Below are 17,038 nucleotides of genomic sequence, written 5' to 3'. Positions count from 1 at the left end.
TTGAAAGGTAGAAGCAGCATACTACTGTTATCCATGAGAGCTACCATGTGGTCTTTCATGAAGGGGTTCACTGGGAGTTCACAGTTCAGAAATCTGTGGTCTGTGTGAAGGTCTGTGGGATAGCTTTCTTCCAGACAGTTTCAAAGTTCAGGCCTAATGTGGATGCCAAAGCCAAGAAATCAGAATAAATCTAATCCAAAGTAAAACCCCTTAAGCATGATGACAGTAGTTACAGCAACCCCAGCAACAACAACTTTCATCTACTCATCTGCTTCTTTTGTGATTCACTACTTATTAATGCAGACAAAACCTAAAACTACATTAAAAAAATCTACATGCACTCAAAAGTACTTCAAAATGAAAAACACTAAATGCAAACTCAAATGCAGTTCATGTAATTGTGAAAAGTAATTATAACTTCACAGTGCTATTCAGGAACATTTTGCATCCTTGTTGCATGCAAAATTGTCTCAAGTTGGGGATTTTAACTTAATTAAATTTATTGCCAATTATAAAAGCTTTAATTACCAATTTGAGTATTGAGAAACAAGACAAATAGTAAAACACTCAGCCAAAGAAAACACTTTTCATCCCTTTTTGTCTGTCTCCACTTCAGGCACCTCTTTTTTCTCCTTTCTAATCCCCAGTCTCCTTAATTTTGACATTACATTACACTCAGTCCCCTTGGAAAGGCAGTGGAAGGGTGGGGCAGTGGAGTGAGACTAGTGCATAGTGACTTGCTCTTTTTGACTCTTCTTTTTTCTTGCTCTTTTCAACTGCTTTAGCATGGATCCTCCACCAGCCAACACCCTTGGGGATTGCACCTGTCCAGCATGGATTCTTCCATTGTTTGCAACACGGTCAGAGATGTACCATCATCTGTGTTTTGTTTTGCACATCCTCGTGTATCTCCTGTCTTTCCCTTCAAGCCTGCTCTGTTATTTCCCTAGTATTTCCATTTCTGCATTGTTTTGTGTCTCTTGCATCACCTTCCTGCCTCCTTCTGTGTCTTCTTTCACATCTCCTCATTTCACATGACTTCTTGCATCCCTCCTACTCTATCTTCACTTGTGTCCCCTGACAAGTTTTCTTTTGCATTTCTCCTCTGCTGTGGTATTTCCTGTCTCTAGTAGGTTCTGACCTTTCTTAAGTCTGTTTTCTCAGAGGTGCCACATTCTGTCTGTTCCAGCTTCAGTTGTGCAGTGGGTCCATACTGCCCTTCAATGAGCTCGCTTGAAACAGCTGCGCCCAGCATAGGGCATGCTCTCCCCCCTGCCCTGCAGCTCCCTAAAACCCCTAGCATTTATGCCACATACAGTTTTCAAGGTGGACAGGAATCTCAACCATAATGATCTATGGATCCCTGATTTCATATAAATGGACAAACAGCAATGGGCACTAGCAAAAAAAGAAATCCCTCATCATCAGTACTTGAAAAACAAAATAAAGTCTTTTACAATTGCTCTTAAGGGCTACTTACACCTGCATTAGTATAAGGGACAGATGCATTTATTTCTAAAGACCAGATGCCATGACAAGACATATGTGTTTTTTAAATACACCAGTTCCAGAATATGGGAAGCTATATACTTCTGAAATTAATTAAATTTGACTTACCATAACAGAGTCAAGTTTTTGTTTCACCTTCTGCATTCTCATTGATGCTCTTGCAACATTGACAAACTGATCTGCTGGAGACATCACTGAGTTTTTTTGTACAGGAATTTCAGAAAAACTGCCAATGAAGTGTGGCCCTCTTGGTGCAGCTGTGGTAAGTGATGAACTAAGATCTCTTACAAGTTCAGCTTCCTGTTGAGCAACTGTAGAAATAACCAATATTAATGTCTCAGGAGAAGCCTTACATTGCCATGGGAAAAAAACTGAAGGATCACAGTCATTTTGCCAGCCATGTCTTCAGTCAAATGCCATCAAAAACTGTACCAACAGTGCTATAGGGAAAACCTGAAAGTGACATGAAAATTTCATGCCACCTGAAAGTAACAGGAAATTTTCCCCTTACTACCTCATTTTCCCCCTAACTCTTCTGATCACAATATCACACTTTCAGTTATTTGGTTTAGTAATCTCTTATACAGAACTGGTATTTTTGTATTGCTTATAAACAATAGTGTTCCTCATAGAGAAATATGGCATTGGGTGGGGGGAAAGAGTGGGAGGAGAAAGGAATTTTTCAAAGGCAATAAAGTTGTAAAGCCTGCACTGAGTTCAAGCTGGTGACATTTCACATTTTTTCCAGCCTAGTTCAAATGAGTTTATGATGCCTGAGCAGTATTTCATAAGTTGACAGACATATTATACAGGCACAGGACACACTGACTGACAAGTTGACTTTTGCAATTTTTTGTACTATGGTCTCAAGCTAACAAAGGTTAAAAGAATTCTTTATGGAAGTTCTGCCCAGGACATTAATAAAACTGTTCGTGTATCTAAAACACATGCTGCCAGAGTCTTCAAAACTGTCTGAGTGACTAAAACTAGTATTACTATATCTTTAACTCTTTCAACACTGTGGCAGTATGACTATTTTCTGAAAGCAAAAAGGGTGCTTTTAACCAAAAAAGGAACATAAAGATAGTAACCAACAATACAAAAAAAAGACCACAACCTATGCAAAGCCTTATTGTCAGCAGTTAAGCAGTCAGAAGACACAAATAACTATGACTGTGCTGCGTGGTCTCTAAATGTGTATGCACATATATAGATTTCAAACTATGTTAAGTATTTTAGGACTCACTGCCTGCTCATCAAAAAATTCTGAAGAAACCCTTCATCCCAAAAAATTTCATTGTTTTTTAAAATATCAATATCCTACTTAATTGATTATAGCACTGAATATTGATTGCAAAGTCATTCCACTTAATGTTCCTGTAAAAGTCAACCAATTCAACAAATAACCTACACTGAGATTTTATATGAGTAATCCTAATACTACATGTTACTTAAAAAGCCAGTACATAAAGACAGGATCAATTTTACAGATCTATGTCCCCTGCAAACATAATTAATACCAAAAAATTACTGCATAATTCATATTAACACAAAAACTCCCTAGATGAAAATGTCCTTAATTCAACACAACTATCAAAAAAGCCTGTGAAGGACAATCTCAATTTTATTTTGTATACCAAAAATTCTAAGTTAGCATTTATTACTATCTTCTCTTCAATGTAACATGGGGAATAAACATATCTCTGACATAATGACATTGCAGCTGTAACAGCTATTTATCAGAAGTCTATACACTCTCATTCATTTCGGTACAGTTCCTCATTTTGTAACATAGCTAGCACAAACTACTCAGACTCCAATTAAGCTAGTAATTGGTTTTCCAAATAACTGTATTTTGTGGATTCATAATGTACCTTGATATTGCAAAAAAGGGCTTTTGTATAATGCTGCCTATATATGATAAAGTGCTGCAAAAATCACATAGTATGAAACACAAAAAAAATGAGGGACCTCTGGTGATTTTGACTAGGCCAAAACCCTTGCTTAAAGCAGCATCACATAGAACAGGCAGTGCAGGATCATGTTCAATTCAGTTTTGGTATCTCCCAGAAAAAAAAGATATGCATTATCATCAAATGACTGTTTTCTTTTCCTCTCAAAAGAAGCACAAATACTAACAAATCGCTTCTAAAAATAAAATACTTACAGGTGAGTATCAAGAAAATTTGTACTGTACCTTTATAATCATAAATGTATACAAGTATTGGATGGTTTTGACCAAAGGCACAGAAAGACACCATGTGTTCGTGTGGATGAAAGGCAACATCACGAAGTGGAGATGTGAAGGAGAGATCAGAATATATGGCCACCTGATCTCCTGCAGAAGTGAAGTAAGTTTATCAATGCCATGGAAAAATATTTGAAACATTCAATACAGCAGAATAACAGCTGGTTAAATCTTGTATTACTGCAATATTACTGCCACTGTAAATAAACGTTCTTCAGTCAATCTCCTGATTGAAAAGCTGTATTTTGGCATAAGACAAAGGAAATATTGCATGCTTTGAAGTTATTCAGTAAGTCAGAAAAGTTAGTGCTGTTGCAATAGCCGCAGGAAATGCCAGAGGAGGATGCACCAGGTTAGATGAGTTCTCTCGTTCTGATAAGCATGTTCTGGAAAGGTGGCGTTCCACAGTATTTGTTTGTGCTTGCATTGTACAAAGATACCCATCTTACTTGTGGATCTCAGCTATATAACACTGATAACAGGAGTGAAAGTTGAGGAGAGAATTATTAAAAAATATAAATAAAATTAGCTCTTCAGCTGATGGCACTATAGATGCAAATACAGTGTGTAAACAAAAGTCAAAATCCAATAAAAACATACTAACAACAAAGTTCTCCCTTCCTTTTACTTTTATAATTTTTAAAAAGTTTTCAGGCAAATTATGTAGCAACAGAGATGCAAGCTAACATAGTTAGAAACATGGAAAGAAATTCAAAACAGAACTGTTAGTTATCTGCCAGTTTCAAAATATTTACCTTTTTTATTTTAAATACTATATTAACTACAATTACAGACAGACTATAATGTCATCAAACCCCAAATGGTATTCTGCTACTTTCTGCTCTTATTTTCACCTCTTTTACCTCCTACACAAGAAACTCTATCCTACATTTTTGTAACATTTTTTCAGGAAGGTTTTGGTAGCTATTTTGAAACTCCTTGGCTTGGGGACTAATTCACAGTGAAATCTTATATACCATACACCAAAAATATTCAGTCTCTGACCATCCTCCACAGAGATGAAGTTCTTCTGCATAGGAGCCTGATTCTCAAATCTAAACAACACAACAGAAAAACTTACCTGACCTAAAACATTTTTTGTGCATACCATCTTGAGAGCCTCACCACATGTAAAGAGCTGCAATATACAAAAAGCTGAGCCTCAGGTGCTCCAGTCATGCTGGATATTACAAATGTTACCTCTATTAATTTCCTCTAGAGAATTAAATCTCAGAGATTAATAACAGTTATTTAGAAGGTGGAGCTAAAGTTTCAGGATTTAAGAACGTCGTATCGAAGTTTTATTCCATATCAAAAGTGTTTCAATAAACCTTAAATCCTTCCCCCTCAGCTCTGATGATGTGGCTTAAACCCATAAAATAATTAGTTACCTGTTTCTGGATTCCAAACATAAGCCTTTCCATCTTCACTTCCTGAAAACAGGAACGTACCACATGGTGTTAAGGTGCTGTGAATCTTTTCTCTGTAATTTGTGGCACCTACATATTTCTTTGTCGCCAAGCTAAAGAGAGTTTGCAAATATAGAAGATATATTCAGAATAGACAATGTAACTTTTTAATTCTCAGTTCCCCCTCTATTTCTCAGAAAAATCAGTACACTTTGCATCCCAAATAGATATGTAAGCATACACTTTTTGCAGAGTGAAGTATTTATTTACCCTTTATTTTCCCTAACCTTCATAATGCACCTGACAGTATAGACAAAAATGTACATCCTTGTCTTTCAGCAGAAAAAGGAAACCCTCAGATCTAGAAAACAGATATAGATACAGTAATTTGCACTATCTTGATTCTGGGCTTTGCAAAAAACCAGGGAAATTACCACTATTACACCAAGCTCTGTTAGAAAAGTTTTCATTATGCTACTCGAGCTTGACTGATTAAACCTAAGCAGGAGCTCTCTTCAACACTTCAGACTAATGTCTCCATGGTCAGAAACCAGCAGTAGAATCAACAAATTTCAGACATAAATGCTGATTTACTATTAATATGTTCAATGTTATTTTTCAACTTAGGTATCCTAATCTTTTTTCAGTGAAACACTATCGGTCAGCACAGTAATAATGACCTACTGTCAAAGTCTGTCAGCATGAAGTAAGAGAGAATCCACAAAAGGATGGAAACAGGCATAGCCTGGAAAAGGTATCAAAGTTCAACATGGAGACTAACCCAGCAGCAGTACTACAATGCAGAATTTAAGGCAAGAAGAACAGCAATAGGCCACCATAGCCCTCAAGGACAGAAGACAACATTATTTCACATTTGTTACTGCAAAAACAATGAAAGTATGCTGGGAGAAGTACAGTGCATTTAATATTACAGGAAAATTATTTAAATAATATTCCAAATAAATATACCCTAGATGATCCCACAGCAATATTAGCTCAAATAAAGCTCCATATTAGCCCAAGTAAGAGTTTTATGAATAAGAAAGATATGTATTTGTATGAAAAAGAAAGATAGTATCTCTGAGATGTCATGAGAAGAGCCCTGCAAGATGTAAAACTAACCTTCATATGAAACCCTAAGGAGAGGCCTGAACTAAAACCAAATCCCTGATCACATACCTAAGTGACAGGACAGCAGTATTATTCAAATAGATCAAAAAAGCAAGTTGAAAGAGGAAAGTTAAGAGCAACCAGCTGTCAATCAAAGTGAATTGTGTTCATCTGTGACCTCCACCCCCTCTTTTCTCATGCAGGGAATGAACAGTTAATGCTGACGTGTAAAATTATCACTGCTGGGTATCTGACCCTGTGGTTTATTGATAGACTTAAAAGTCAATGTAACTGTGGGCTGTGGTCAAAGTAGCAGTCCTGGTGGTGTCCTCTCCACCCTTATTTTCCCAGGCTCTCCCTCATTTCTTCTCTTGGGCAGCTATCAGATAAATTTGATCAGAGAGTTGATTAAAATGAAAATTAATCATTTGTATTTGTAGGCTAATTTTTAGTTGGATCAGCTCGCTGATCTGACTTACCCTGCATTAAAAGATCTCTAGAAAGGATAAAAAAGAAATGTTAGGAATACACAGCCAAAGGTGTGGGAGATTGCAGGAGATGATACATCCTATGGACGAATTTGCTTAAAATAATTGTGAAATTGCACTCCATATTAAACCCTTTCTTAAAGATCAATATGCGTGCCCATGTTTCCCTCTCAAACTAAAACTCTCTGCATCTTTTAGAAAGCGGAGCAACAGAAGAACACTGCCTAAAAAACTACAGGTTCTCTCTCTTAATCCGGCAATTTCATGCTTTGACTGAGTGGACAGTTCAGCTTCTTGCATAGTCATTATATTTCATCAGTTACAGAAAAAGAGAAACGTGCACAATAATACAGTAGAGTCCTCAGCTAGCTCAAACATTTGATCCAGTACAATAACAGAATTGTTTAGTTTCAAAATGACCTTCAAGATCACTGAGTCCAACTGTTAACACAGCACCGTCCCATCCACTACTAAACCATACACTTAAGGGCCACATCTACATATCTTTTATACCTCCAGGGATTTTCTGTGTGCTGAGGGGCAGAAAGAAACCTAGGAAATTAAGGATGAAACATTTTAGAAAAGTTGTTCGTATCTTTAATGTGACTTTCCAGAACAGAATGTTCAAGTGCATCTTATCAACATATATGATTGGTGAGAGACTCTGCTCACTTCCACCAAATGAAAGGAGTGGAATGGACATCAATTGAAATATAGCTAATTCTGTTTAAAAACAAGAAAAAAGTATTTTATTTTGAGAGTGAATGAACACTAGAACAAGTTGCTCACAGAAGTTGTAAAATTTTCATCCTTCAAGATATTAAAAATGCAATTGTACAAAGCTCTGACTAGCATGCTGTTGTGATTTGATTGTTAGGTTGAACTGGTCATTCTCCAAAATCAACCTCAAGTGAGTCTATAATCCTCTTGCTTGTTATTTTCGTTTGTCATTAAAAAATCAGGTTTATAACAACTAAAAATGAGAAAATCATCATAAACTGCAAAACTATCTCACAGCCTGCTTAAGCAACCATAATAGGTACATCATTGCATTTTTAGCATTTATGATAATCATTTCCATTTCATCATCAAAATACCCTTCCCAGAGTCTTAAAAATGCAAAACTACCACACAAATATTACCACTTCCAAGTTCTTTTCATGCCCAGATTGCATTTTAAAAGGCGTTTCAATCTTTAGAAGACATTGTATTCTTCATACCACTTTAGGCTCCCAAGTAATCTAGGAAATTTTAGATATTCTATTCTAAAAGACTTACTCAATATCGCCCAAAGACTTACTCAATTATCACCCAAAATGTAACACAGCAGTGTTTTGAAACAATTTCCTAACCCTAACATTTCTATCCTTGATTATTAGGACATCTTTTTTCTCCCCAGCTACACAACCAATACCTTTGTGGTATTTTATTTCCCCATGTAAATTTTAAAACATAAAGGAAATACACATTAGTCACCAAAAATACCAACATTCTGAGATCCATAATTCTCAGGGTACTGTCTTTGGCATGGATTAATAAACGCCTTCCATTTGGATGCACTTCCAAATGATTTACTGGTGTTCCTTTAATATCATTTTCTTTTATTTCCTACAGAAGGATGGAAAACACAGAAAATTATATAACTTTGTGGTTTAAAACTCATATTTTTACACATTATTGCCCATTTTTCTCTTGCATTACTATTTTTCTGCTCAATTCATTTTATTTGGTTAAGGAAAAAGTTTGTTCCTATATTAAAGCATTGCATCCTAGACATCAACTTTTTACAACCATGAGGCAGATTCTGTTGTGACTGAATTTCCAAATTTCTGAATTTCTAAAAAAATTAAGCCGATGACAGAAATGCTGACTGAACATCAGGGCTCTAAGGTATGAACAAATGTGTTTTTTAAAGCCTGTGGTCTATTTTATTTTTGTGTCTAGAGAACAAAGTATTTACCTGTTAAAAAAGTTTTATCAAACCTCAAGTATTTTCATGTTTTACATATAATAAAAAAGACACAGAATCACAGAATCCTACAATATCCTTAGTTGCAAGGCCCCCACTGTGAACATCAAACTCCTGGCCCTACACAAGACAGCCCCAAGAATCACACCAAGTACCTTGAGAGTCCAACTTGGTGGTGTGATCACTTGCCTGGGGAGCCTGTTCCAGTGCCCAGCCCAATTAAGTTGCAAAACAATTTTAAAAAATTAAGTCAGCGAATCACTGAACATTGTATCAGTTCTTCTATACCAATTTTTAAAGAAAAATACACCTCTGCAGTTAAACAAAAGATAATGTATCAAAAAAATTTAATTCAAATCAGATTATTAGATTTGGAACAGTTCACATAAAAATTACAATGCTAGTTAAGGAACTTGTTTACCTTATTGACCTTCCAGTGTTGAAAAAGGTGTGGAGAACTTCCTTTGACAGGTGTATCCCAAACTATTATTAGTCCTGAACTATCTCCTGAGAACATGTGATGTCCTGAGAAATAATGTCTTATGAGTAAAATACCACCCACAAAACAATAATACAGAAAATAAACAATCTCAATAATACAGAAAATAAACAATCTTTTGTTCTCTCCTCTTCGTGAATAGGTAAATACCAATTCTTCCATCTCTTTTGCTATAATATACTCATTACAAATGCATTTTGCTCATATTGCATGACATAACCTGATACTATAAATCTGGATGTAGCATATACATTAAATAACTGAGTGGCAGAACAGATTTTTAATTTTTTTTTCATTTTTATTCATATTATAAAACTGTCAAAAAGTGAGCATTTACAGCTCAACAAGCTCCACATGACAGCTCAATGCTTACTTATACATTCATTGAGAGAACCTTGAACTAGAACAAATAGTGTTTCCCAACACTTGTTCTTTAAAAACAAATATTTATTCTTTACAAAAATACAGCTTTCCTCTTTATAGTACCTACTCCAGTGACTAAAATGAACCACCTAACTATTAATGATGTCACTAATACTAGAAAAAGTCAAGCTTTAACTTTCACCCATCTTCAGCTCTTGCTCCATTAGCAGATCTCAGTACAACCTCCACTTTCAGCTGTCAACCGACCAGTTAACATGACTCACAATGGTCAAACCTCTGTTCCTTTCTCTCCGTGTTTCCTATTCTCTGTCAATATTGAAAAGTTCATGACCTTCCCACTTCAGTTTAGAGCTAAAATTCTCACAATTTAATTACTACCACCTCATTTTCTTTACCAACTGATTTGGGTTGAAAGGGACCTTAAAAATTATCTAGTACTGACCTCCCTGAAATAGGGAGGGACACCTTCCACTAGAACAAAGCCCAGAACAACATGGCCTTAAACACCTTCAGAGACAGGGCATCCACAATTTCTCTGGGCAACCTGCCCCAGTGTCTCAGCATTCTCCCAGTAAATAATTTCTTCCTAAGAATTCACTGCCTCCATGAAGTAAAGAAAACTAGTAACACTCAAGATGGTCTTCAATTGGAAAGACAACTATTTGTAAAAGCAGTATTAACTACATACCTTCTGCATCAAAACAAAGTGTGTTGATGAAACTTTTATGGCCATCAAGCTCCTGTAGCAGTTGCCCATGGATTTCTTTCACATTTGCATTCCAGATTCTAATCACTGAATCGTAACATCCTGTCACAACCAACGAGTCAGCAACTGGGTGGTACTTGGCAGTGTAGACAAATGAAGGATGAGGGAAAACTCTCACTGCAGACGCTGCCTTGATTTCTAGTTTCCACATTCTAAAAGGAAACAAAGTTAGAATTTCTACTGTACAAAGCAGTCACACACACAGATATAACTGATGCCCATATTTTGGGCTACTGGTTCTAAAAGCAAATGCCTGGAAACACTTAAAAATACCTGTTTATCCCGCCAATTTGTTCCACCTCTTTTTAATCCTTTACTATGGTACTTTCTAACAAGAATTAAGAAAAATTTACTACTTTACACAGTATTTGGTCTTCAAAGCAAATTAATTACTACTTACTCACTTAATGGATATATTTCTCATTTTAAAATACTCATAAAGAATTCCATGAAATGAATTGGTTTACTTCTTTCAGGAGTCACAACCAAATTAAGCTCTTCTGAGGTATAATTCATTTAAAACAATATTATAACAAGAAAAGCCCTAAAAGAACATATAGGGCCACTAAATATACATACAATCCCAGAAAATTTTAGAATAATAATTACCAGCCACACAGTGATCATGATCTCAAGGACGTTTACATCACATAAATTCACTTCTTACTAGTCATCTACTTCCTATCCTTTGCCAATCATAGATGTAAAATCAATTTTTGTTAGAGTTTTCTATTTGATGGTATGCATTTTCTTAGTGAGCCTCCCCCAAAGATGAGTCCACAAAGAATAAAACAGTACCCAGATCACTAAATACAGGTGAGCAGCACATTACACACAGTATTCAGTTACAAAATGTTATTGAATGGTTTTAGTGGCACCCACTTGTGGTGAGGCAACCACATCTGGTGGCTGTTGAAGAATTCTAAGCTTACTCAGAGGTGACTTAATTACAAAATCCCAACCCTTTAGTGTACAGCAATTAATCTGTGATTTGATGCAGAAAGGTCACAAGGAGTTTACCTATCTTTTAGAATGACTTTAATTTAACAAAATAAAAATGTATTGCTCACAAATAATGCGGAACTAAACCCTGGGAAGGCTTGAGGATAACACAGAACACTATATAAAGAAGAATTCACAGAAGTTCATGAATTTACCTTCACATTACCTTAGAACTCAGTATGAGATAATCCTAATAATAAACTGATAATGACTTTAAAGTAGTGGTGTGCTGAGACTTTTTAAAGAGCTAAAGGCAACTCACAACAAATACAGGAACTAATAACTCATACAGTGCCTGCACATAGTACACAGAAAAGGAGACAGACCACTGCAGTTTCAACTTGCTGCCACAAATTCAAGAATTGAGGAACAGCTCACACTTCTTATAGGCAACATAAATGACTGAAATTGATATTTATCTCAATATAAAAAAATTCTTACATAATACACTCCCGAATGAAAAAAAAAAAGTACTGAACTCTCAACACGCTCTTTTTATGCCCACATAACAAGCAGAAAAAAACCCTAAAACAGTTCCATACATACAACATACCATTTAACAATTCTTCTGGTATTTCAATTACGCAACTGCTTGTACCATTACTGAGCTGCATAACAGAAATACTAGATAGGATCTGAAGGGCTTAAAAAACCTAAAAAGCTCTATGAAAACCAATGAAGTTGTTCACAATAAAATTGTACAGTGTCCCAGTGATATTTCCACATGTATCTACAGCTTTGAGGGTTTTGGTTTTTAAATCTGAGCAGATCAATATTTTAACAGTAACATTGTAGGGAAGTACACTGTAATTGTAGAGGATTTGATTTAAGAAACAACAGTATCAAAAATAATTTACAGCAATTTAAGCTAAATTACTTTACTGAGTGTAAAAAACCAAAAGAACACCAGCAACATACATATACGCAGTGTGGTAAATTTACACACATAACTTGAATCGTAAACTTTCAATTTCCTGCCTAGTGCTCAAATTTGCAAACTTAATATTGCATTCATAGTATGGCAATTTCTCCAGGAACAGAATATTACAACTGTCTCAGTGTCTTCTCAAAATAAAAGTTCTTTTGGTTTTTTACTGCACTGTAAATTTAGACACTAGGGTTTTTGGAAAAGCTTTGGTTTCAAATACAAATACATTAGAAATAGTAAGTACAGTATAAGTGATTAACCCAACCACAATTTTGATATTATTTTAGTCACACAGTAACCAAATCTTTAATTAAAACATTATAGCACAGTTCGTAGTAAAACACTCAATTGGACCACTTTCTTTTCAACTTCTGATGGGATCTGCCAGAACATCCCATCATACTGACCTGACAGTGCCATCAGAGGAAGCAGTAAGAAGGTATTGATTGTCTTTTGACCAACAAAGATCATACACTATGTTAAGGTGACCATAAAATTCTCTCAGGAATTGTCCAGAAGGAATTTCATACACTAGGGAAGTTGAAATAAAAAAAAAAAAAAGTTTTGTTAAGTATTTGCAGTCAAACAGATGTACCTACTAGAGCCAGAGTTTAGACTAATCTTAGGCTGATTTTCTGCTAGCATAAAGGAACTCAATTTCTTTATCTTCTCATTTTGAGGCAACGGGACGAAATAATTGCTAGATATGAACAGACAGCAAGCATCTACTTCCATCTAGTGGTTCAAGGGTGTCACAAATGTCTTACCCCTTAAGAAACACCTTATTTGCATTAAATTATTAGAACCAGATTAAGATTATGTTTGGTTTATTTAAATTTTGACAACTAATTGACCAATCTTAGAAATATTTTAACACTGAGACAATTTTATGGGGCTGTGTAATAAAGGAATCTAGATTTACTGTTCCTTGTGTTTAAACATTTGTTTGTGTACACTTAAAATACTGCTCTCTGTAAATCTCAAAACTTTTATGCAAGGTTTAAGACCTATGCAGTTGAAGCTACCGTGATGAAGCAGTCAAAAATTTGAGTTACAAGGAATGTTTGTACTTCAACTGAACTGGACCATGGAAGAGAGCAGCTTCCAGTAGTCTATCTGGAGATGGTAACATTTCAGTATCTAATGTTCCAGCCAGGTTGGAAGTAAAACTTACATTAAAAGTGTGTGAGGTGGAGGCTTAAAATGTTATTTCCCTTAAAACATTATCATCAGAAACTATGTTCTTTCTGCAAACTGATTTACTATTTCCATTAGGCCTCTAGGCAGAAATGGTATCATTTCATACCATTAAACTGCGTATACGTAACCATGTAGGAAAAGCCAATTCCAGCCCTATCAACACAGAAAGAGCATTATCCTCAATGCTCTTTAATGCACAGAACAATGGTCTAATCACAACTACAAACCAGAAACTCTTAAAGCACAATTTAAAAATTAACTTCCCTTAATCTTTAATTTCCAAATAAATGGATTATAAGCAAAAAGCCAAAATGTGTTTAAACTTACAAGCAATGGGATAGCCATTCCTTCCTGCACATGCTGCTGCCAGCGTTCTCCCGTCATGAGAGAAGCGGATACAGAAGCAGCCCAGATCTCCACCTCGCAGGGAAAACAGGGGCTTGTTGGGTATGCGGCAAGCCTGGCTTTTCAGGGAACAATTGGTAGGAATATTAACCATCCAATGCAGAAAACACACTCTGAGCTCCTGACATGCACAAGCTCTAAAAGGCTAGTAACATCTTAGTGGCATTCCAAAGTAAAATTCAATGTATTATAAACAGAGACAGTTTTGCAGCTCAACCTAGGCCCCATGAATGTGCATCTCTTTCTGCCCCATTATTGCAAACAACTAGCATGTTCAGAAAACCTAAAAAAAAAAAAATTGAAATAAATTCTTTAGTCTTAAGAAATGCTTAATAATGTCTACCATCAATGATGTAAGTTGTGGAGTTAGACTGTAAGTCAAGGTTGCTTAAGGAGCCTAAGCTCATCTTTTAGTAACCTAATGACTGCAGTCATTAGGTATGAACTCAGAAACCCAACCACAGGCACTCAAACCTTTGGTCTTCTATCAAATAATTTTAACATTCCTCATCTGTATTTAAATATCTGACTTTTAAAGACAGAACCAGAGATGAAGAATCTCAAAAAACTGAACTGGTATTTTAGACCTCTTTCCTTTCTCCCAGCATATTACCTCTTTTTGACCCAATGGTTTTTTCTCCAAAACCAAATTCAAAGTTTAAGGTGAAGGGCAATATCCACAGTAGCTATGTGGTTCTTCAATGTAAGCTCTTTTTTCACAGTTTAAAAATGTCTTCAACAAACAAAAAGAAAAGTCAAGAAAAGATATTTCTAATCAAGCTGAAGTCTGAGAACTGGATTCCTGACTTACCTCTTACTCTTTCAAATTCTTAGCGAATTCTGCAGACAAAAATACCCGACTGTTCTGGTATAAAAATACTTAAATCAACCACATTTGCTAAGGTTAAGCCTCCTCTACTATCTATGAGAGTTTTTAATGTTTTAATATCTTTGTTAATTATTTTAATTACTTGCTTCATAATACTTGTAAAAATATTTAAATTATTTTCCTTTAAAATTCGAAGAAAATTGCTTCACCTGTCCAGGTAATCTTGACCATTTAAATGGCTCCTTTTTCTCCTCTAAAGAAGGTTCACATCCTTCTCTCTGGAGCTCAGACAGTGTTGTATTACTTTGTTCCTGCTGAACAGCTTCCACAGAGTGAAAAGAAGGACCAACCTTAAGGCAAACAAAACTAAGTATCAGGGAAAAAATATTTTTGAAGTGAACAATGTAATTTCTAAAAAGGTTAAAAGGTACTTTTAATTTAAATCTCTTGCATTTTTATATCTGGAATACAGAGATTGGAAAAGGTCAATACATGAAAACTGCATTGCAAAATGTCATTTAAAGTAACCAGAAGTCAGAAAGCAATCCAAGCTTCCAAAGTTGTATCAATCCAATGGTATCACAATTTTTTCAAATACTCGATTATCTCTTATTTTTAGTAACTATCAAGGTCAGTGAAAATTAGAATTACTCCACTACTGTATTGTATTGTACTACTGAGAAGGTGCACATCTCACCAGGCTTCCACAGACCACCCTTCATAGTACAAAAGTGAGCAGAAGAAGGTATTATTACAGCTCTAAATACAAATGGGAAATTACGTAACAGAACAATATTGTACTTGCATCAGAGAAAAGAAAACACCATATCTATCTTGAATGCTCATCTCAGCACATACCACTGAAAGTCTATTTTTAAAGTAGATTTCATTTGTGAAAAGAAATACAGCTCATTACAGATAGAGGGTGCAGGGAAGCAAAGATAAGTAACTTGCATCTTTTCTCTTAAAAATTAAAGAATTTTTACACCTGCTTGAGTTCAGTGACTTAAAATGGCATTTCTGCTAATAAAAGAAACGTTAATCTCCAAGAAAGTACTCTGAAAGTTTTCAGACTGCCAGTGGCAAAATATTCAAAGTTGTAGGTAGAAAAGTATGCCTATTTTTCGAAGATACCTATGAAGGGCTGAGTTTGAAACACCTATCTTGAGATGTAACATTTTTATTATATATTTTCTATACTGCATGTAAGCACAGCTTTTATATACGTGCATACAAACACAGACTCACATGTTCTACCTAGGTACTAGCTCCTACAGTGAAGTCTACATATTTGCAAATACATTTATATATTATATATTTAACTTACATGATCTGGCAATTTCAGGCCTTTTACAGTTACGTATAAAGTTGACGGGTAACGATTTCTAGGACATTTTGCCCACCAGTCATAAACCTCAACAACATTTGAACGTGACTTGGTCCTTGAAGGTGGGTAATATAATTGCAGACGAAGTTTTCCACCAACGTTTAGAACTCCATTTGCACCTACAAGCTGGAAGGGTGATTAAAAAGAGGAAGAAAGTAATTGATAATTTCTAATATCTAACCTAACAGTATAAACTCTTGAAATCACTTCCCATTGCAGAAATATACTAAGTCTAAAAGTGATAATGAACTAAACATGTATTTAATCCTGCCAGGATCAAATAATGAGGATTAAATTTTAGATGGCAGCCTAGTTTCAAAAGATGCTTCACAGCAGTATTATCTTGAAAGTGGGAAGACCTCTGCAGTACTTATTTTCTTTTTTTTTAAACTACTACTTGCTAAAATCAACAAAAACTCAAAGGACTGCCAATCCACAAACAGCTTCTTCCAAATCTGTCCTCTTTGAATGCTGCAATGAAGGGCATTGGGTAAGGCTTTGGTTCAGAGCAGAAGATACAGCAGTGTAGTAACCTCTCCAACTTCAGAGGAGACAGAGTCATCTCCACTGAACTGAAGAATAACAGAACACTGCCATTAACACTGGTCAGCCTTGAATTGAGACATTTCTACTCTGGTTGATACAGATAAAAGGATAATGCAGGCAGATACAGTAAGAATGAAGAACAGGCAACAATTTTATTCATAATTACGAGCTGAAAATTTGTTCTTCCCTCTGTTCAGGAGTAGGCTGTACTGAATGCCTGGATGCACAGTTCCTACCAGCTCTGCTAACAGACTCCTGACTCTAGTAGGTTTGTTTTGGGCAGAGCTCAGAGGAATCTCTGTGTTGAATTGCTATGGAGGCCCCCATCCCTTCACCTATACTTGCAGTCCATTGTCTTC

General features: G+C 35.6%; 1 protein-coding gene across 2 annotated transcripts in view; it reads right to left on the bottom strand.

Annotated features, from left to right (window-relative positions):
- AHI1 (Abelson helper integration site 1) overlaps positions 1 to 17,038 on the bottom strand; it is an 84,740-nt gene that overhangs the window by 51,939 nt on the left and 15,763 nt on the right. For both annotated transcript variants that reach the window (XM_031060853.1, XM_031060854.1), the window contains exons 9-18: positions 16,074 to 16,259; positions 14,956 to 15,096; positions 13,840 to 13,972; positions 12,720 to 12,843; positions 10,305 to 10,534; positions 9,155 to 9,258; positions 8,254 to 8,372; positions 5,149 to 5,279; positions 3,707 to 3,847; positions 1,618 to 1,820 (exon numbers count right to left, since the gene is read on the bottom strand). In XM_031060853.1, coding sequence (XP_030916713.1) covers positions 1,618 to 1,820; positions 3,707 to 3,847; positions 5,149 to 5,279; positions 8,254 to 8,372; positions 9,155 to 9,258; positions 10,305 to 10,534; positions 12,720 to 12,843; positions 13,840 to 13,972; positions 14,956 to 15,096; positions 16,074 to 16,259 — 1,512 coding nt within the window. The remainder of the gene's footprint in view (positions 1 to 1,617; positions 1,821 to 3,706; positions 3,848 to 5,148; positions 5,280 to 8,253; positions 8,373 to 9,154; positions 9,259 to 10,304; positions 10,535 to 12,719; positions 12,844 to 13,839; positions 13,973 to 14,955; positions 15,097 to 16,073; positions 16,260 to 17,038) is intronic.

This window comes from Geospiza fortis, unplaced genomic scaffold, assembly GCF_000277835.1.
Source record: "Geospiza fortis unplaced genomic scaffold, GeoFor_1.0 scaffold217, whole genome shotgun sequence".
In the NCBI taxonomy this organism is placed as follows: Eukaryota; Metazoa; Chordata; class Aves; order Passeriformes; family Thraupidae; genus Geospiza; species Geospiza fortis.
The sequence above is the reverse complement of the archived record's forward strand: the minus strand, read 5'-3'. Positions and strand labels throughout refer to the sequence as shown.